Below are 23,044 nucleotides of genomic sequence, written 5' to 3'. Positions count from 1 at the left end.
AATTTCACAGTGACAGGGTCAGATCTGTGTTTAAGTAAAATAACTTTGACAGCTGCCCTCAGAAGGTATGTTTCTAGTCGTCAAAAAACTAGGTTTTCTGTAACTGTGTGATCCTCGGCAAGTCACTTCATCCCAATCGCCTAGCCCATATCACTCTTTTGTCTTGGATCTTATATTTAGTATTAGTTCTAAGACAGAAGGTAAGAGTTTAAGAAACTCACCCAAACTAGGTTTTCTGGGTGATGGATATATCTGAACAGAGCTTTTGGATTTTGGTAGAAATCAAAATATATTTAAGCAACAAGTCCAATGGCACTACAGCCACTTGGAAATGGGCGTGAACGTGTAGGCGCCATCTTATTAAAACCGTAGTCATGCTTGATCTCATGGGTTGATGGGGAGATGATTGGGGATGTAGACTCTAAACAATCACCCTAATGCAAATATTAATAATATAGAAATGGGTCTTGATCAATGACATATGTAAAACCCAGTGGAATTGCTTGTTGGCTACTGGAGGAGAGTGAGAGGAGGGGAGGGAAAGAACATGAATCATGTAACCATGGAAAAATATTCTTAATTAATTAAGAATTGATCAATCAATTATCAATCAAGAATTAATTAATTAATAAAAAACAACAACCAAAAAAAACATAGTCAAAGAAGAACCGTGCACAGAGACAACCAAGCCAAAGTTTAGAGAAATGAAAGAGGTTCTTGAGTTTGAAGGTTTGTATTAGTGGTTGGAAAGCGAGCCACCAAGAAGGACTTACAATATCTGTGAAGACTCCAGGCCTCATGAGATTGATCATCTTTGCTACCTGGAACACATCCACAGCATTTTCATTCTCCAACTGCTGGGACAGTGTGGTGAGAGCACACAGCATTCCCGCTGAAACCGCTCCATACCTGCGAAGGAAGATGAGCAGCTGCTTTAGACACATTTTGAAATGAGAGAGAACAGAAAGAAGTGAGCCTCCAGCTTCATCTCATGTGCTGGACAGCCTGAATTGGGCCGCTCTGCAGCCCCCTCCCCACATCTGAGATTTGTGAGATGGTCCAGGTAGAGCAGGGAGGAACTGTGGACTTCCTTAGGACACAAGTCACAGTCACGGCAACCAACCCAAGAGGAGAGAAGCTCCAGAGACACCAAAGCAATGACCACGTGTCAGCCCACTAGTGTCCCCATCTAACCACTGCTCTTGTTTTAAGTTTTTTTTTTTTTAAATTAAACTTAAACATTAAAAAGAGCATTTTCCTACACACACAGTAGAACTCAAAGAATATTTGAAACCACGATGCCATTTCATATTGCTTGTTTTTGGAACTGAGGCAAAGTGAAGTGAGCAGAACCAGAAGAACCTTGTAAAGGGTAACAACAATGTACACTGAATGAATTAACCAGATCAATAATGTAAGAGTCCAGGACAGCTCCAAGGACTCGTGACAAAAAGACTCTCCACCTCCATAGAAGGAACAGAGTCCAAACACAGATCGAAACATCACATTCTTCACTTTATTTTCTCTGTGAATTTTTCTTTAGTGTAAGCCAGTGATGGACAAATTTTTTAAAGAAGGGCCAAAGGAAAGGAATGCTCCTCTGTCTGTCTGTTTATAAGGCAACTCTTTCGAAGTTTCATTGTATTGTATCCTACTCATTGGATTTGTCAGATTAAGAATAATGTCATGTGGCCAGATAGAACATTTCAGGGGGCCACATCTGGCCCACAGGCCGTAGTTTGTCCATCACTGGTGTAAGCCATATGTGCCTTCTTCCACAACCTGATGCACATGGACAGGCAATTGCCATGGGGTTATGAATGGAGTAACGCCATTCTGCCTTGGATATGGCGGCTGAGTGTGGGATGGGTTGTGGGGGAGAGGGAGCGGGCTACTGGCATGAGATGAAGCAAGTAGTCATGAGGTCTAATATTAAGGTGGCAGCACAGGGAACTGGGAGGAAAGGAAAGGGTGCGAGAAGCATCCTGGAGGTAGAACCATCTTGGTAACCTGAAGAGTTTCTGTTTGGCACAGGATATCTAACCCCTGGATTCCTGAACTAGCAAAACCTTTCTTCAATAGAGTAAAGGATCGTATCATCACCAATTGAAAGCTGGACAGGACCTCGGGAGTCATGTAAGACAATTTCCTCTTTGACAGAAAAGGAAACCAGTTTCAACTGGGAAAATGTCTCCCCCAGTCAGATAGGTACTGATTAGCTGAACTGAGTTTTGAATCCAGATCCTTAAACTCCAGTGCTTTTGAAAAAATAAAATATTTATCAAGATCCTTGGTTTTCATATCACCTACATCTAATTTCAACTTTTATCTTCTATTTTAGAATCAATACTGTGTATTGGTCCAAGGTACAAGAGTGGTAAGGGCTAGGCCATGGCAAAGGGACTTGCCTAAGGTCACACAGTTAGAGAGTATATGAGGCTAGATTTGAACCCAGGACTTTCCATCTCTACATCTGGCTCTCAATCCATTGAGTCACCTAGCTATCCACCACCTACATTTATTTTCTAATGTTCCTCCCATCATACCATTTACTTGGCATTTTTCACTCCAGCAATGGATACTGATGCTGCTGGGGCAGTGATTAGAGAAATCTGATGTCATTATGGAGAAATGCGCAGTTGGGGATGGATAGAATGTGAGATGGGTTTAAGATGCCATTTCCAGGAGAGCTTTGTGATAGAAAAGCAGGGTTGTTTGAATTCTTGTAGGCAGGATGTAAACAGAAAAAAGGTTAGAATAGAATTTTTTTGAGCTCTAGTCCAGTGATGGTGAACCTTTCAGAAACTGAGTGCCCAAATGGCAACTCTCCAGCTGCATGTGAGCCCCTGCCTTATCCTAGACAGAGGAGGGAGGAAGTGCTCCCATTGGGCTCCTGGGTAGAGGGGGTGGGAGATGGGAAAAATGTCCTCAGGTGTGGTGGAGAGGGGAAGGAGAGCAGCCCCCACCCTGGCATGCATGCCATAGGTTCTCCAACACAGCTCTTGTCTATGTGAAGTGAATAGGGAATCCACAAGAAAACATCATTGTCAGAATTTTGTCTTAAAAGCACAAACTTAATGAACAATAATGAATGATTGAGGGGAAAAAGGGCTTAACTTCTCTTGCTCTGTTCCTTGATTTTCTTCCTCTGTCCTAAAAGTTGGGATTTTATAGCTATAAGTATAAATATTTATATATCTATTAATAGATTTTGGGCTCCCAAATGCTCTGTAGTTAGATTAGTATGGGAAACAATGGGTTACAATATCAAGTGGAGTGTGTGTATGTGTGTGCTTGTGCTCTGAACTAGGAGAAAACCAGTTGATGTGATTTAGTTCTTAGGATTATCTACTAAATTATAAATTTATATCTTTAAAATAGCAGGTTTAGATTAGATGACCACCAAGGTCTGTTCTAGCTCTCTAAACATGTGATACTTTTCCTAGTGGAAGTAACATTTAGCTGATGGGGAGCTCAGTGGCTGTATACACTCTGTACCCAACAGTCTCCATTGTGTTAACAATGGACTTATCTACTAAATCTTCAATCTCGTATTGATATCGGATGGTACTGAGTAAATCATAGATCTTTTGCATATTCATGTGGTTTAAACATATTAAAAGCTAGGAGTGCTGGAGGAGACAAGGTGGAACCTTGGGAAAAATAACTGTGCTCAGGGGCAAAAGAGGCTTAAAGGAGACAATAAAAAAAGATTAAAATTTAACACTCTGGAAGGAAATGAAGGAAGTTTTCTCTTTAGCAAAGATGGGGAGCGACATCTACAGAAAGTATAATGGAGAGAGTACTGGACTCAGAGGTAAAAGACTTAAACTGAAATTCTGGTTTTTCTACAGTGACCTTTGGACCAATCCACTTAACCTTTCTGGATCTTTTTCTTTGACTGTAAAATGATGGGGTTTGCTAAGAAAATCTCTAAGGTGCCTTTGAGCTCTAAATCCTATGATCCTGTGGATGAGGGATTAAAGATGAGTAGAAAACTCATAATATGAACTCTAAAGGAAAAAAAATACTTGGAATATCTTCCTAGCTGGACCAGGTCTGAAGCAAGCACAGAGCATCGGCAGTCGGTACAAATGAAGTGCATTTTATCACCCTAAGCTACATATTATACTTTCATGGATCTCTCATAGCACCTAGCAGAGCCCAGAGCACATAACAGGTGCTCAGTATATCTTTGTTGGATCAATGAAATGTGTCTTGCATTGTTTTCCATAGAGGAGATGGACAGAGGTAGGCATTTCTCCAGAGTCAACGAGTAATGTTCTCCTTAAGGAGAAGTAGTTCTCCTTAGCGACTTAGCTTCATATATGATGGAGAGAATTGTTTTGGGAAAAAAAGACAACAAAAACCCAGAAACTGACTAATTACTATTCTCAACGAATGTTAGCCACGTAAAGGGAGACTCTCAGAATACCATGAGGAACATAGCGTTTTTTTAATTGGCGTAATGATGTGGATCCAGCTACTGAGCAAGGGAGTCTATGATGCCTTGAGAAAGATGTTTACTTGCAGAGTCTAGCACCTGAAAGAAAGAGTATCGGTGAGATTACATGTTGGCGTTAAGTATGAATGAGTGTGAGCTGGAGTATCTGGGACATCAGATCTCATGCATGGAAGCCAACGCTCACTAAATGGACTAGAACAGAAACTAAGCTTCCAAAAATGGCCCTCAAATGCTAATAACTTATGTATCAATTTATATATGTATTGTATAATTATAAAATCGTATAATTAATAAAAGCTTCAATATTATTATTTTATTAACTTATTCAGAATGGATACTCTCACCTCAGATGCAGGCTATTACATTTCCACATAAGCAGTTTAACCTTCTTCAACTTTATATTTCTTATCATATCATATAAAAAATCACCACTGTTTGGATTGCCTAAATTTTTAATTTAAAAAATTTATCAATATTTTGTTTTTATGTCTCCTTTTTTTAAAGCCTTTACTTTATGCCTTAGAATAGATTCAGAGTACTGGTTCCAAGGCAGAAGAGTGGTAAGGGCTAGACCATTGGGATGAAGTGACTTGCCCAGGGTCACACAGCTAAGAAGTGTCCATTTGAATCCAAGACCTCCCATCTCTAAGGCTTGGTGCTTCCTACACTAAGCTACCTAATTGCCCCCATCTCCTTTATTTCTGAATGTTCCTCCTATCTCCCCACTCTTATAAGGAGCCAGCCCTTTTAACCCCAAATAAGGAGTGAGGGAGAAGAAAAACAAAAAGACAATTTAGTAAAATCAACCAACACAACATGGAATAGAAAAATGTATGAAATATTCCACATCCAGAGTCCTTTCTTTACTTGTGAAAAGAAAGGCGAGAAGCCCATGGAGCAGATAATGAACATTACTAGAGTTTGCAAGAAGCCTGGGAGAGAAGAAGGCAGCAGAGTTGTTCAGATTTCTGGGATGATCTGAGGGTGTCAGGAATGTGATGTTTTGGTATTAGGGGTGAAGAACAAATCTGTCTGAGCTTTTCTGCAGGCTGAAGCTCCTCATGCCTACTGCTGTCACTATTCAAGCAAACGGTGTTCATGGTGAAGTCATCAAAAATGGACTTAATTGTAGTATGCCTTAAAAGAAAACAAACTTGTACCTTTCAGCTTAGAATCAACACTAAGTATTGGTTTCAAGGCAAAAGGGCAGTAAGGGCTAGGCAGCTGGGTTCAAGTGACTTGCCCAGGGTCACACAGCCAGGTAGTATATGAGGCCACATTTGAACCCAAGATCTCCCATATTTAGGCTTGATTTTCTATCCAGTAAGTCCCCTAGTCTTGTATTATGCCTTTTAATGAATGAGGCTGGGCAGGGTCAGTCAGTTGATCCTAGAAATATTTCCATTAGAAATCATTCAAATAAATGTTGGAATTTTAGAGACAAATTATCTGGACAATTTACTACTTTGGACCTGCCACTCCTCAATGTTGGATAAGAAAGGTGGCATCATTGTATTTCAGTGGTGCTTTCCAGTGTCAACTTTTATTTCCTTTCCTATAACTCTGCCCTTGAACATCTCAGGCTAAAGAGTAGCACTGCCTACCTAGGACTGGCCCTGAGAATCCTCTGTATGATGCTGCCCTCTTCTAGTGATGACAAGCTGGGGCTTTCACACTGGGGGCATTTTCAGTTTCAGCTCCATTTGCTTGGCACCCAGAGGTGTCACTACTATCATTCTGGTTCAGAAGCCAGTTATCAAGAAAAGTGTCTGAAAGCCACTTCAGAGCCCTTCTCTAACACAGTGCCCTGCTCTTCCCTTTCTCTGAAACACAAGAAGAGTTATATGCCATCAGCTTGAAACTCCCTCAGGTACTGTGGCTGCAGCAAACTTGTGAATTGAGTTCGGGGTTTCAAGGGCAGTCGTGGTAGAACTTTCCTGGAATTAATATAGTTTGTGAAAACCCAGGTCTGCGTGGAGGAGAGTCGGGGCAGGGAAAAACTTGAGAAAAAGATCTGCCCGGGTAAATCATTTGGATGTCACAAAGTTTGGTAGAAACTGAGTAACTCCTCTGGTTTTCTGATCAAAGAATAATCAGATGCTTCAGGACCCAGAATGGAATTTTTGCCCTGACTTCCATAAAAAAGGTCATCTAAATATTTATCTATTATTTACAATTATTTATTAAATATTCATTTATAATTCATAATATATGTTATATATTATAAATTATAAAATAAATCATAGATAAATATTCATTCATATTATATAAATAAATATTTATGATTTATCTATAATCTAAATATTTATTTAATTTATTAATTTATTAAATTATCTTATTTAATTTATTAAATTATTTATTTTTAGCCCTGTAGAGCTAAAAATAACTGTAGTTTTTTTATATTGCCATTCTTCTTTGTGCTGTAAAGACAGGACCACAATGAGGTTGCTAAGAGCAAGGGATTGTTTCATTCTTTGTACTTGTGTCCCATCGTTTAGTGCAATGCCCAGTACTATTGTTTGGTTGACGGAATAAAACCAAGCTTGACTCCGGAGAAGATTTGAAAACCACATGTCCTTCCCCTCTTTGCTGAGCATGAGGGGAATGGAATGCTGACCTGCTTTTTCCCCTTCTTTCTTTAATTAAAAAAAAACACTTCAGTGGGTAGAGAAAGGGAGGGATGTATTCAAAATGAAGGTGATATGAAAATATGAGATAGTAGTAGAAATGAGGGTAAAATATTTAGGTGTGGTAGACTTAATAACTAACCCTTTAGTAACTGGAAGACCCAAGCAAAATCAATTCCGTGTTCATCAGTGAGGAATTGTTAATGTCTTAGGCAACTCAAGTAGCTTATTATACGTATGAAACATATGTGTTTCATTAATGGCAAGAGCCAGTCTATAGTTGGGTCTAATTCTTTTGAAGTAAGCTGGAATCTGCAGTATGGGTAATGGGATATGTGATAAGTTATCTGTGAAAACCATCGGGTCATCATTTGCCAGGGGATAGCCAAAGGACAGGCCTATCCCTACCCATCCCAAACAAAGATCTAAGACCAGAAGGAAAAAGACACGATTGCAGAAGAAGCACTTGACAAGGACACCATCTTGATCCAGCTGGAGATCAGCACCAAAGCAATGGACGACCATCTAAGACAAGAACAATTTAGACATGGAGCCATAAGAAAGGGCAATCAGCCAGAAAAAGGCCAAGAGAGGAGGTTGGTTTTGCCCTGCTAAGAAAACTCTGATAAGGAAAATCGAGACAAAGATCTTTGAGCAAAAATCTTGGGGAATTTATGTGCCAAAGGATGCAGGGAAATGGTTGCTTTCAAAGATTCCATGGATGATACCAAAAAACAAGGAAGCACCATCTGTCTTGTCTGGATGAAAACTCACCTTTATAACCTGCCAGGCTCTGAAGTTTCAGAGAGCAACCCATGAGCAAAATGTGGGAGAGCTTATATTCATGGAGGCAAAATTTACTTCTGTTATCTGACTTGATTTTTTAAACGATCCTCTCAGGGAGGTGGCATGAATATTTTACAGATGAGGGAACTGAGACTTCATGTGGTTAAGTGACTTTTCTATGGTTGTGTAGCTAGTTAAGTTGAGATTGAAACTGGGGTGAGCTTTGATGTCTACTCCATGCTGCCTTTATTAATAACGGGATGGAAGGGGCAGTTAGGTGGCTCGGTGGATAGAAAACCAGGCTTGGAGATGGGAAGTCCAGGGTTTAAATATGGCTTGGGCATTTTCTTCCTGTGTGATCTCTGGGAAGTCACTTTATCCCCATTTCCCAGCTTTTACTGCTCTTTTGGCTTGGAAGCAATACTTAGTATCAATTCTAAGACAGAAGAAGAGTTTAAAAAATATTAATCTGTGACAGTAAGAAATCTGGTTGGCCACAGATATTGAATTAACAAACATAGCAAGTGATGGAAGACAACAGTTACAATGAGACTGAATTGTGCTTCCTAAGTAGCCATAAAATCTTTGGAATGAAAGTGAAATAAAGCAATTCATAATTATGCCGTATTATCTAAATATCAGAAAGACACATGGACCACTGGGCCTGGGGTCAAGAAGTGGCTCTGTGGGCTGAACCAGCCATGAAAGACAACTGGTGGCATTCATGCACCATAAGGTTTATGTGACTCTACCCTTCTTTTTCTCATTATGTTCTGAATCTGAGATTGGGAACTTGGCTTGCTTGTTCTTGGAAACCAAGGCACCAAGCAACCATTGGAAAGGTCATGGGCAATCTGTTGCAAGTTTTTTTTTGGTTTCTTTCCAAATTCCCAGTACAGTCGAAAGAATGCTAGCTCTGAAGTCAGAGGATCTGGGTTCCAATTCCATTTCTGGTGTTTACTACCTCTGTGACCTTGGGCAAGTCACCTAAATGCTTTGGGTTTCAATTTTCTCAAATACAAAATGAGAGGATTGATTAGAGAGCAACTGAGGTCCTTTACAGCTTTTATTCTAGGGTTTTCTGATGTTCAAAATGAAACGGGCAAATACACTGTAACGGTAGGGCTACTTAAGCTATACTAATATCAATATTAATCGTCAACATTAATGTTAATTAATGATAAGCTGGAGAATGTCAAGAGGGGACCCCATGGATGAGAGAGAACAGAGGCTTCATAACATGAGGAACTAAAGATATAAAGAAAAGCTTTGGCAGTGGGGCAGGAGAACGTAATCGTTGCCTTCTAGTCTAGGAAAGGTTTTCCATCACTTGGGATAGGCATCAGACTTGTTTTTGTTGGCCTCGGTGGACATAAAGGAATACAGCAAAGAGACAAGACCTGTGATTTCATTGGCATCTGAGGCTTCTAGATAACGAAGGTCCCTTTACCAATGAAGGCTGGCACCTTCCCTGTGAGTTAGAGTTTTAGAGGACATAGATTGGTGCAGTGATTTGCCCAGAGTCACACAGCCAGGATGGGTCAAAGAGAGTCTTGAAATCTAGGTCTTCTTGGCTCTCTCAAAGGGCTACATCAGGAAAAAGTTGCTGAGAATCCAGTTTAGGCTTGATGTCAAGAAAAACTTCCCAACAATCAGTTATCCCAAAGTGGAAATGAATGATCTAGAGGCAGTGAACTGCCTCCCTTCCCTGATGTCTTCAAAGACTGGATTTAGGTACAGCTTAGACCAGATGGCCCCAAAGTTCCTTCCAACTCAGATTCTGTCATACATGGAATTAAGTACTTAAATACTTAAATAAGAGGTCCTTATAGCCTTAGATGTGGTCTTTATTTCTAAGGGAATTATTATAATCTTAGAGACATACTTGCTGATGCATACAATTGATGAATTTTAATGGCGATGTCAATGAAATGTAATTTAACAAGAAACCCTTCCCCATGTAAGTGCCTATGTTTACGTATACAATTACATCAGCAAAATCCACCCAAAAAAAGAGAGATGGATTTTCCCATTCCTTCCACCATAGCAGTGACTCATTCATGAACAGCACTTATGTTTCAAAAGAAGAAACAGATACTCACTCATCATGAACAATGGTGGGCCCGTCCCTTGTTAAGGCCTCTTCTTTGATGACATTGATAAGTTCAAAAGTACTGCTTATGGGGGCATCTGGATTGGGCCACTTGGGACACTGAAAGTGCCGGACTTCTAGGACGTAATCATCCTAAAATCAACACAACACACACATCAAAGCATATGCATTTAATTCAATGCTCTATTTACTGTCTGAAGCATTTGTTTCTGAGAGAGGATAAGAATTCTGGAAAAGACAAAATTAAATAAACAGCCTGTAGTTGGGTCCTAGTAACTTTCTAGGGTGCTATACCACCCCCATGCCCCAGAGGTATTAAGAAATCCACAGAAGATACGAGGAGGGACTATCTAGTCATGGAAGAAGTCTTACATAAGGGCCCTTGCTTCCCTGTTTTCCCTCACATCACTGGAATAAAAAAAGAGGGGGAGGACAGAATCTAAAATCCAGGGATTCGGGGTACAGAAGGAGATCTCTTTTTGAGGTGGCCAGTGCAGTAATTTGTTTTGCTCAACTATCAGTGCTTGTAACAAGAGTTTTTCTTCTTCTTCTTTTTGAAAGGAATAGGGGGAAAGAGATTTGTTCATTTTGAAAGTTCAAAGTAAAAACTATTTAATTAAAGTAAATTTAAAAAAAATATTGGGTTGGGAGACCCCATGATGAGTTAGCAGAGTTCTAAATGTCCACTTAGCCCATAACTGTTTTCTTGTTTGGTCTGGATCTGTGATTTCTTTGGCAAAGGAACTTCTGGTAATGGAACTCCATCTACCATTGTAGATGTATGTCTGTTCTGCAGCCTAGAGTCTTTGAGGTACCTGGGCCATGGAAGGCCAAGTGACTGGTCACAGTCTGTGTTAGAGGCATCATTTGAACCCAGGCTCCATGACTCCAAGGCTAGTAGCTCTCACACTCCTAATTCTTTTTTTTTAAATTTTGATCCAAAGATATTTTGTTTTCCTAATTACATGTAATAATAATTTTCAACATATATTTTCCCAAATTATAAAATCCAAACCATCTCCTTCTCTCTCTTCCCTGGCCCCACTCGGATATGGTAAGCAATTCAATCTGGGCCATAGATGTATTATTATGCAAAACCCACTTCCATGTTGGTCACTGTTGTCAGAGCACCTCATACAAAACCCAAACTCCTAAATAAAACTGTAAATACACTGCTGTGAAAGACAGGATGCTTTGATCCACATCCATCCAACTCAGCTCTTCTTTCGCTTGAGGTCTCACCACTATGCTGATGTTGTGGCCTCTAACCTGTTCTCTTATGGTTCTAAATGACACAGACACATGGAAAACCTTGACTTTTCTTCCTGAAGCAAACCCTCCTAGGGCTGATGTTTCAAACACCAGAGAAAGCATGAATAAGTTCCAAGAGATTGTTTTTGTGATGAAGTCAATCCTCCTCTTTCCTGTCTGCTGCATCAGGATGATGGGGTGTAGCTGTATGCAAGTCTACTTAGCTTGAAAAAATGTCAGAAAGATATAAAGGATGGTCACTTAGGTGGCCCAATGGATAGAGCACCAGGCCTGGAGTCAGGAGATCCTGGGTTCAAAGCTGACCTCAAACACTTCCTATCTGTGAGATCCTGGGCAAGTCACTTAATCCCCATTGCCTAGAGAATGGAAGAGTTAAAACATATGAAGAAAGGAGAAATTCAAAAGTAAATTTGGCTTAATTCTTCTGAAAGGCATGGGGGGAAGGAGAGGGCTGAGAAGCTTTCTGATTTTGATGATTAAACTCAATGAGATTTGGAAGACCAATCTGGATGCCCACCAGGGCTCTATTACACATGAGCCTGGGGATCTTTACCTGTGTGGCTTCGAGGATAAAGTCATGGATGATGATTTGCTCTTCATTAGAGAGGCACAATCTGTCTTTGCTAATGAGGGTCACTGTAAAGGCCTCACAGTTCATAGATTCTTCTCGACTTGGCCAATACACAAACTCATCTTCTGCCTAGAGGAAAAAAAAAAACAGATTTGACCATTGAGCCTATAAAACATTTGTTTTTCCTTGATCACATGCAAAGTATAACAATATCCTTCCGTCCCTCCCTCCCTCCTCCTCCTCCTCCTCTTGTCTTGTCTTGCCTTCTCTCTCTCTCTCTGTCTCTGTGTCTCTCTCTCTGTCTCTGTGTCTCTCTCTCTGTCTCTGTGTCTCTCTCTCTGTCTCTGTGTCTCTGTCTCTGTGTCTCTGTCTCTGTCTCTGTCTCTGTCTCTGTCTCTGTCTCTGTCTCTGTCTCTCTCTCTCTCTCTCTCTCTCTCTCTCTCCCCCCCCCCCCCCCCCCCTTGGTGTTTCTGGAGGCTTTACCCTCAGGGAGGCCTCTCTTGCCTCTCTAATTGTAAAAGGCCTTGTGGCTAGAAGCCTTGTTTAATTAACCTCTGTGNCTCCCCCCCCCCCACCCCTCCACTCTCCACAAAATTTGAATTCAAGAAATATTGCTGACACCAGACACTATGACAGGTACTGGAGATCAGAGCCAACAACAAGATGGTACCTGCCCTCAAGAGGTTGCTATTTTCTTGGTGCAGTTGTGGAATATGACAAGTACACACATAAGTTTATATTCAAAGGATCCATGAAGTAATTTTAAGAGGGAGAGAAAGAGGGTGAATAATTAGGGGATCAGGAAAAGCTTCATGTAGAAGATGGTGCCTGCATTGTGTTTTGAAGGAAACGAGCGATTCTTAAAGCTAGAGATGAGGAAGGAATGCATGGCAGAAAATGGGGTATGACATACAAAATCCATTGTTCTTCCTATAGGCTCAGAGATTTAGACATTCAAGATCACTGAATGACAGATCACAGACTGGGGGAACTGGAAGGGCTTAGAGGCCATCTAGTTTAATTTCTTTATTTTAAGAATGAGGAAAGTAAAGCCCAGAGAAGTTAAGTGGGTTTCCCAAGGTCAGAAGGCAATCTGGAGCAAGGTCCTTTAACTCCAAAGTCAGTGACTCAATTCCCATTTTACCATATTAACTCCAATCATAGAGACTATATGGTCCAACCCTCTCATTTTACAGTGAAGGATACTGAGGCTCCAAAGTGGATTCAGTGATTTTCTCAAGGTAATACAACCAATAAATGGAAGAGCCTAGATTTGAACCCAGGTCCTCTGACTATATGATATTACATCAGTCATCCTGACTTTTGTCTTGCTACTGGCCTTCGATGAGTTTGCAAGGGAGAGTGAGGCTGATGACTGCAAAATGGTGCCTCACTGAAATCCACTTCATGCACTACTCACGATATCACCCCATGAGGTCATTGGTCCTCTTTGAAACAAGGACAAACCACCTCGTGCTATACAGAATTTACATATAGAATACTTGTCTTATTCTCTTTCAAACCCATATACCGTGAGAGAAGAACATGGAGTTGGAAGACCTGGATATGGGTTCAACTTCAGCATCTACATCTACAAAATGAGGGGGTTGAATGACACAACCACCAAGCTCATTTCCATAACTAAACCTAGAAGCCTTTGGCCTTACGGAGCCAACCGTAGGGGACTAAAGTTAAGAGAGCCAAGTGCTGCTCCTATTATTTCTGACCTTTGAGAGTGCTCTTTGCCAATGAAGTACTGGTGGGTATTTTTTAGAAATTCAAAAATCAAAACATTCCCAATGTAGGTAGGGATCAGATGAGGGATGCCAGTGATAGAAGAAACTCACAAATAAGGAAACAGAGACTTTCAGTGCAGATTGTACTTTCACTTTAACTGAGTCTGAATGAATCTCCCAGAACAATAAGATGGTAAAAGTGACTTACCCAGGGTACTATGGACTACATGGGCCAGAGGAACATATTGAACCCAGATGATTCTGGCTTTGAGGATAGTTCTCTGGCCATAATTCTGTGCTGTCTCTCACCCCCAATGTAATAAATGAAAATGGCAAAGAGATAACACACACCGAATGGCTCCAACTTTTTTAGACTGGTTTGGAAATTTTCCTGAAACTGCTGGGCTTCTCCCAGAACCCTTTGTGGCTGACACCCATCATGTCCATAAGAATTCAGGAAGGAAAAAAAAAAGAAGCAACAATGTACCCAATCAAGAGAACTTTGCTTCATCCTGCACTTGGGAATTAAAACGGAGTCAGTGGCCCAATAACACTCATCACCCTTTCATGTTTCAATAGCTTATTGCCAAATCCGCTTTATTTTTAAAACTCAGCATACGGGCTGAGACAGATCAGAGACTGAGCTTGGTCTGTACAAAGGAAGGAACTGTCAGAGAATCAATACGGATTGGCCCAGTAAATGCAATGGGGGATCTTTGGAAGGACAGCGAATTATTAAAGTGGTCTCTGCCAAGGCATCCCGAATGAACCAGAATACAAGAAACGCCGGTGTTTCCTGCCTCATCCAGAAGGTCTAAGTGAGCTAATTGGGATAAAGGCAGTTGAAGGGATTTGCTCTCTTGGGAGGAATTCACCAGACAGACTGAGCACTCCATTTTGTCTCCTCTCCCCATTCGCAGGCTGCCTTCCACGCTGAAAATGCCTTCTCCTCTCCATACTTTATAGAAAGTGTAGCTGCTGCTTCTCTTTGAAAGCATAGCTTCTTTTAAGGCTCAGTTCACATTCTGTCTCAGACAGGAACCCTATTCAGATCGCCCCCTCCCCTAACTAAATTATTTTGTAAGGAATCAGGAAGACCCGAGCTCAAATCCTGTCTCAAGACACTTATTAGTTTTGTGACTCTGGGCAAATCATTTTTCCTTTTTGCCTCAGTTTCCACTTCTATAAAATGAGGATAATAATAGTGTCTTCCTCCCAGGGTGATTGTGAGGATCAAATAAAATAATTGTAGACCACTTACCACAGTGCCTGGTCCTTGGTAAGCACTATATCATTGTTAGCTATTGTTATTGTTATATTGTTATATTTATATTATATTTGTTTATTATAATCTCATGGGTAGCAAGAAACCACTGTTATTTACTGAGAAGGGAAGCAAGAAAATCAGATTTATCCTATGGAAAATCTTTGGCTGTCTCATCAGTGCTGAATTGGTGCTGGGAAAGACCAATTTGTAGGCTAATGAAGGCCTGAACCAGGGTGGCGGGGCTATGGAAGGAGAGGAAAGGGGGCATATGTTGGGTCTGTGGTGGAGACAGGAATGGCAAGAGTTGGCCGCTCACTGGATATGTACGGTGTGAGAGAGAATGCAGAACTGAGGAGGATACCAAGATGGCGAGCCTGGGTGAGGGGCAGGATGGTGGTACCTTGGAGAGCACCAGGGAAATTCTTGGAGGAATGGGATTTGGGGAGAAGCTGACAAGCTCTCTTTTGGACCTGTGCCTATAAAACACTGAGTCTGAAATATCCATTAGCCGTCTTGGGATGTGGGTTTCGAGCTTGAGGGAGTGACTGACTAGATACAAAGATCTAAGAGTCAGCCTTCTATGTGCAGATGATCATGGAGGAGGAATTTCCTTTTAAGAGAACATAAGCTCCTTGTGGGCAGGCATAGTTTTGTTTTTATACATCCAGCACCTAGTGGAGTACCTGGAATTCAAAAGGCACTTAATAATTGCTTGTTCTATGAATGACGACAGCCTGGAGGCAATGTGGCATGAGCAGAATCCAAAGTCACCATAAAAGGAGGCTTTCTTTACAATAATCTGGCAGGGCAACTGGGGGCTCAGTTGATTGAGAGCCAGGACTAGAGAGGGGAGGTTTCTGGGTTTAAATCTCTGGTCTCAGACACTTTCTATCTGTGTGACCCTGGGCAAGTCACTTAACCCCCGTTGCTTAGCCCTTACTGTTCTTCTGCTTTGGAACCATTACACTGTATTGAATCTAAGATGGAAGGTGAGATTTTCTTTAAAAAATAATATAATAGGGGCAGCTGGGTAGTTCAGTGGATTGAGAGTCAGGCCTAGAGACTGGAGGTCCTAGGTTCAAATCCAGCCTCAGACACTTCCCAGCTGTGTGACCCTGGGCAAGTCATTTGACCCCCATTGTCCACCCTTACCACTCTTCCTTACCACTTCCTTACCACTAGGAGCCAATACACAGAAATTAAGGGCTAAAAAAATAATATAATAAAGGAACAGCTAGGTGGCTCAATGGATAAAAAGTCAGGGCTGGAGTTGGGAGGTCCTGGACTTAAATCTGGCTTCAGACACTTCCTACCTGAGTGACCCTGGGCAAGTCACTTAACCTCCATTGCCTAGCCCTTACTGCTCTTCTGCTTTGGAACTAATAATTAGCATCAATTTGAAGATAGAAGGTAAGGGTTTAAAAAAAAAAGGAAGTGACCTACCCAGGGTCAAACAGCCAATGTCTCAGAGACTGACTTTGAATCTAGGTCTTCCTGGCTGTATCTATAATGCTGCAATACTTTGCAGGTCAGGAAATTTTTAAATTTTTTTTTAAGTCAAGGACCAAACAATAGGATATTTGCAGAAAGAATGTGCTGCTCTTAGGAAAACGTCTGCAGCTGAGTGTGCAACCTTTGGCATCCGAGCTGACTGGAAACGAGAGACAACCACATTGTCTATTTTTGCCCGACATTTCACAAAAACACAAAGGACCTCAAGACCTTCAAAAATGGCAGACCTCGGGTCTGTTCCTGAACATAATGGGGAAGAGAAACGCACGGTCCATGGAAAGATTCTTTAGAAGCACACGCCAGTGGAATTTCTTACAAACGCTGCAGTTATGAACCACGTAGCATTTGGTGGAAAAGAGCAAATTCATTTCTTGTTTTCTGAGGCTTCAGTCAGTCAGCGGACTGTTGAGAATAAAGCTTGATTCCAAGACTGGATGTGCCAATCAGTCCTAACCTGGCCAGCTTCTGGTTGATGGTGACTCTCATAAAATGAATAATGATAGTAATTCGTGATTCTATAGTTGGATTAATGCTTCCAGTTCCTCATAAGGTCACAAGGCAAAGACCTGGAAGGGGCATTAGAGACCCTTAAATCTAGTCCCTTCATTTGACAATGAGGAAAAGGAGGCCCCATAGCAAGGAAGTGATTTATCCAGGGTCACACAGCTAGTAAGTAACTGAAATGAGATCAGAACTCAGGTCTCTTTCTACTGTTCCACCCAATTTATAGATATAGCCTAGAATTGCCATTTGCTCCACGATGGGGGTGTGGCGGCACTGGGAAGGACCGTAATCCTTCTGGAAGAGAACCAAGAGGGGAATGATGGGAACATTCTGTTTATCCACACTTCCTTTGGTCCTGGTTTTGTCTGGAGACGATTTTAGTTCAGTCATTGAAGTGAGACACAAAGTGCTTTCTGGCCAATGAGGCAAGGAGTGGAGGGTTCATAAACTCATAATAAGGGGCTAAAATGGCCAGCAGTGTGTCAGAGACCAGACCTGGAGTGAGGGAGGCCCAGGCTCAGGGAGGCGGTGACTCATTTTCTTAGTGCTCCAGGTAACCCTTTGGAACGTTACTGGGCAATGTGGCTACAGGTCAGCTTTGGGAAAGGGAGTTTCCTCACTAGGAATTCCTTTTATCAATAGAATCAATAAAAAAAGATTTTTCTTAAGCAGTAACCAAAGGGATACCATTATCATAGCCCCAGAGGTGGGCAGGGCAGGACCACAGACACAGGCTGTCTACCTTTGGGCCCAATGGATGGAGCCAACCACCCAAGGACTATGATCTTTTTTTAGCAGATGAGGAAACAAGGGTCCAGAGAGGTCAATCAATTTGTGTAGGGTCCCCAGTAAGGAATATTCCAATGCAGTTCTCTCCTGACTCGACTTGAATTCAGGGGCTCTTTCTGTCCTCTATCAAGTGTCTTATTTTGGTCTTTGGGGATGAGGAGGGAAATCCTGATTGCCTAGAGAGGAAGGAAGGACCTTCTGGTCCTGTTCATAGGGACCCTTCTTCATCTCCTCCTCCAGATCCATGGCTTCTTCCATCCCTTCCTACTGGAAAATCTAAGCCATGATGAGAGACCACCATGTCATCGCTGCTTTTGGACTCTTACTTTCCATGGAAATAGTTTCTACGTGGAACCACTCTTGTCATGAAGGGATGAGTGTGTGACAGCTCTGGTCCGTGATGTGATTAAAAGGCACAAAGTAGCAGGGCCAGGAGAAGAAGAAAGTTCCACAGTTTAGAGCTCTCTGATGGTCTCCATGACCAAGTACTGATAGACACGGGGCACTGGGCAACCATGGGGAGAACCACGAAAGGGATCATGGGAGCACAGACTTAGAGCTGGACCCAGAAGCCATCTAGTCTCATCCCCTTTTTTTAGCAGATGAAGAAATCAAGGTCCAGGGAGGCTGACAGATTTTTCCACACAGAGTGCAGTTGTTTAGGTTTTAAAACTAAATATGTTTCAGTAAGGATTTACTAAGAGCTTTCTATGTGCCTAGTACTTGCTAGGGCCTGAAGATTCACAAGGAAAAATAAAAATAGTCCCTACCCTCAAAAGGCTTACATACAAAAGGGCACAGTTTCTTCGCCCAGGCTCCATGGAGAGATAGCAAAGGCTTGGTGATCTTGGATGGGGAAAAAGCAAATCACGTCTTTACTTTCCATAATCACTAAATGCAATTTAGCATTTCCTTCAATTATTTAAAAACATTATTCTAAGAAGAGGTTCAAGACCAAAAAAAAAAAAAAAGGATTAAGAATTCTTCTATTAGGAGAAGAGAAGAAGAAGCCACATTTAGAGACAGGAAATGCCTTGCCCAATATCCCACAGTGGAGCCTCAAAGAGAGCCAGCCAGGGATTCCAAGAGGCAGAAGTGAGAGAGGGGAGCACACTAGGGTTCGGGGGACTATCTGTACAAAGGCTTGGAGGAGGGAGATGAAGTCTCGTATATGTGTAGGCACCAATGAGGCAGGGTATAGAGTTCACAAATGAAAGCATTCTAGAAGGCAGAACTGGAGCCAGCTGGTGAAGAGAACCAAGAAATTCCACGGCCCTGGCGCTGGCGGGGCAGAAGCCACGACGCTTTCCTTACCAGGCTCTGGTTGTCTGGCAACATGACAATGATCTGTGCGTTGTGATCCCAAATCATCCGCCAGAAGTCTTTCGTGGTGTGTGGCAGAGGGTGCTGGGTTATGATGTATTCGTTGCTCCTATGGTAGCCCTTTAATGGGGAAGAAAAAAACCCACTGTGACACCTGTGCTATTCCTGACACAGACAGTTCTGTCGAGAGAGCGCCAACGTGTTTGCAAAAGGCAGCCGGAGCATCTGACTCCTTCTTCAGTGTGCTTCAGCTAACACGAAGGCAAATTCCCCTCCAACTCGCTTTCCATTGGCAATTCCCCGGCCGCTTTTGCTTAACACTAATTTCAACGTTTATTTAAACATGTGGAAGGGTGAAATTAACAATCAGAATGCATTATCTTAACCGAAAAGAAAGAAAAGAGCTTATCTTGACTCATAGTAGCAGTTCTGGGCCCCCACTCTTCAAGGTTCTACCCTCCAGAAATGCTCATGCTTTCATCTGGGGTTACAGGAACCAGGAAACTGGCCACCTTCTACTTAACGTTAACCTTTTGGTTTAATTGATATTTTTACATTCATTTATAATTGATTTTTAAAATTTTATTTATAAACATTATTTATATTTATTTATAAATGTTAATTATGAATGAAATTATAATTTTTATTTAAATTTTTATTTATAAATTTAATTATAAACTAATTAATTTTTCATTTAACATTTTATTTATAAATTTTAATTATAAACTAATTTATAATTTTATTTTAAATTTCATTTATAAATTTTAATTATGAACTAATTTATAATTTTTATTTTTAATTTTATTCACAAATTTTAATTATAAATGAATGTATAATTTCTATCTTTAATTTTATTTATAAATTTTAATTATAATTTTTATTTATGAATTTATTTATGAATTAATTTACAAATTGTATATATTTATATATAATTAAGCATTGATGTCTCACCATGATATAGGATGCGTTTATGTAATCAGTTCCTTTCATTCCGGGCAAGGGTGCAAGGCCCACTCTAGCACGTTCAGCTATGGTGGGGAAAAAAACCAAAACACAAAAGAAAAATCACCTTCTCATTTTTAGATAGACCAAACCGAAAGAGCTCCCTGAGATCTCTGTAATGAGTTAAGTCTTCACCCCCTCTGCACCCCATTCCAAAGCTGTCATCAGCCTTCTGGGTGACTGGCAAAATGAAATACTTCCGCTCATTCCTAGAAAGACAGTCATTTTGGAAATCATATTCAACTGCCAGAAAGGTATTCCCAATGGGTCATATAACCAAGAGCAGGGCATGAAGCCAGTAGACTTCAAGATAGTCTTGATATAAGGTTTATGGATTTAGACTTTGAAAAAGACTTCAGAAGTCAGTGAACTCAAGCCCCTCCTTGATAGATGAGGAAACTGAGGCACAGGGAGATGTGAGTAACTTGCCTAAGTTAAAAAAAAAAATCTTCTCAGAGATGGGATTTGAACTGGGGTCCTCTAAGGTCAATCAGGGCTCTTTCTACTGGACCAAGATTAGACATAAAAACAGTACTTTGTTTCTTTCTTGCATAAATCTAGTGCCTGAACCTGTTTCTTGGGGGCCCCTAGTGAGGTGAGAAGCCAGTGCCCCTTATGGATGATGAGATCCCTGCTGATTAGTTGACTGCCACTTTAGAAACTCCTTCCATGCCAAGGTTGGGGTTGGAGACAATCAACTGGCCAACCCTCCTGAATGATTTAATCAGGTGAGTTACAGACAGTCACTTAAATGTATAAGGAGGGAAGCTAAGAGTTTTAAAAAAACTGTCTTTTGGGTTTTTCAGGAAGTGCTCACCCTGAGAAAATCACAAATCCTTAAGCGATAAGTGGATGGTGAAATGGTGGTCTTGGAAATTGGAAATGTAGGTTCAAATACTACCTCAGATGCTTATTAGCTCTGTGACCCTGGGGAAGTCACTGAACCTCTTTGACACAGTTTCCTGTACAATGGGAGTGTTAGGGGGCAATTATAATAATTGGGTAATAACCCAATATTTACCCAATAATAACCCAATAATAATACGCAATAATAACCATGGATAGAGCTCTAGGGCTGGAATAAAGAGGACCTGAGTTCAAATCTGGTCTCAGACACTTCCTAGCTATATGACCCTGGGCAAGTCACTTAATCCATTTACCTAGCCCTTGACCAGAATTCTGTCTTAGAGTTGTTACTAAGAAAGTAAGGGTTTAAAAAAAAATGGGGATGTTAGACCCATTGACCTCTAAGATCCTTCCAACGCTGAAGAAGCAAGTTAACACTTCAGAGATAGCTGCTTGGCTAAAAAAATTTGCAGAATTTTACTTCTTGGAATCTTGAAATGAACAAAAATGAGACCTCCATTTGGATCACAGATTTAGAACCAGAAGGAACCTTAAAGATCATTTGGTCCAATCCTCTCACTTTTCTAGTTAAAGAAGTAAAAGTTAAGGAAGTATTACCAAGTTATAACTTCCGACATCACACAGGTCCTAGATCCTCAGACCTTAGATCCAGCATCCTTTATACTCTGCCAAACACTATTTGTAGCCCACCTGAATCTCATCCAGTTGTGTTGGGATGGTCTGTAGACAGTGCTGGCTGCATAAACTTTATTATTTCCCCCCGCTAGCATCTGTTTCTCCATGCAGAATCCAAGGATGATCCATGACCCAAATCCCCCCCCCCCATTAATCATCCAGATCACTGACAGTCTTACCTGGCACAACGGATGAGTTTCTGTTCTTCTCCTTATTACATTCTTTTTGGGCGCTAAAACACTCAACATACTTTGCGTTACATTGTGTGACCAACTGGAAAAAACAAACAAACAAACAAGACACGCCTCTATGATCACATTCTCCTCCTTGGTAAAAGAGGCCATTGGCCAGAGAATCCTAGACTGGACATGACTGATTCTGTATTCCTAGAAGGGGATGGTCCACATTCCTATAATTTCTCAGGTAGATGGGACACACAGGCAGGTGTATTACCAGGAAAGGGGAGGTGCGCTGTTTCATTTGGAATTTGATCCTCGAAAAGAAGACCTCCTTGAGGGCAAGGGCTGGTTTTCCATTTTCTTTATATCCTCAGAGCCCAAAGTAGGTGATTCATAAGTGATTCTTGACTTGAGAGCTAACTGGTTGGCTTGCAGAATGACTTAAAATCATGAAAAACATGTTTAGGGTTTTGATAAGACCAAAGAGACATTGGACGAGGTCTGAGGGCCAATGGGACCAGAAGCCCTTTTCGCCAAAATGGTTGACCAATATGATTTCCCCATCTCTTCTGTTATAGTAACTGGGTTTAACTCTAGCATTGTTCTCCTTAGTGTGGTGCTGTTTATAATCCATCCCTACCCAGGAAAGGCTTCCTTTTCCAAAAGTAATGGGAACCAATGCTGTAATGGTGGGAAGGAGATAAGGGTCAGATCTGTGATGACACTGGCCTAAAGAACTCCCAGGGGACGACCAAACTCCCTCTACCGGCACAGATCTGAGATTTAGAATCTTAGAGTTTCCCAGAGCAATGAGATGTTAAGTGTCTTGCCCAGGATCACACAGACAATCCATGTCAACATTAATATTCAAAGCTAGGTCTTCCTGGATTCGAGACCAGCAAATAGTTCACTTCATCTAGGCAGGATTTGGGGATTTTTCATTCTGCCTGGCCTTTCCTCGACTCTTGTCAGTTGTCCCTTTCTATTTGAGTTTCTGTGGTGGCTTGGGCCCCTGAAAGAATCAATTATCTGACTTTCCACCCGAATGAGCCGGCCGCTTTGTGGGATGAACATTTTCGAGAGGTGAGTGTGAATGGTATGGGAAGTGTGGGAAAGGGTAAGAAAAGCAGAACTTCATACAAAGTTACCCAAAAAGACACCTCAATTATTTTTCATAAAGGTCTGATTCTAAGCATTTAGATGGCTTTCAAAATCTTCCCTGTTCCTGCTGTTAATTGTTCACCCTCAACGGACTGTCAAGCATTTGCTTTACTTGTAGAAGAGAGAAATACCGTAGTTGGGTTGGGGATGGGGATGGTGAGAGGCAGCGCTGGCCCATTTATCATTTTCCCATCA

At 41.3% G+C, this 23,044-nt stretch overlaps 1 protein-coding gene across 1 annotated transcript in view; it reads right to left on the bottom strand.

Moving 5' to 3' along the window:
* The window catches only part of PTPRG (protein tyrosine phosphatase receptor type G), an 816,071-nt gene that overhangs the window by 3,399 nt on the left and 789,628 nt on the right, over nt 1-23,044 (bottom strand). The window contains exons 17-22 of the mRNA XM_044675683.1: nt 21,689-21,782; nt 19,917-19,993; nt 18,957-19,085; nt 11,817-11,963; nt 9,981-10,123; nt 774-909 (exon numbers count right to left, since the gene is read on the bottom strand). Coding sequence (XP_044531618.1) covers nt 774-909; nt 9,981-10,123; nt 11,817-11,963; nt 18,957-19,085; nt 19,917-19,993; nt 21,689-21,782 — 726 coding nt within the window. The remainder of the gene's footprint in view (nt 1-773; nt 910-9,980; nt 10,124-11,816; nt 11,964-18,956; nt 19,086-19,916; nt 19,994-21,688; nt 21,783-23,044) is intronic.

Source organism: Gracilinanus agilis, chromosome 1, assembly GCF_016433145.1.
Source record: "Gracilinanus agilis isolate LMUSP501 chromosome 1, AgileGrace, whole genome shotgun sequence".
NCBI lineage: Eukaryota > Metazoa > Chordata > Mammalia > Didelphimorphia > Didelphidae > Gracilinanus > Gracilinanus agilis.
The sequence above is the reverse complement of the archived record's forward strand: the minus strand, read 5'-3'. Positions and strand labels throughout refer to the sequence as shown.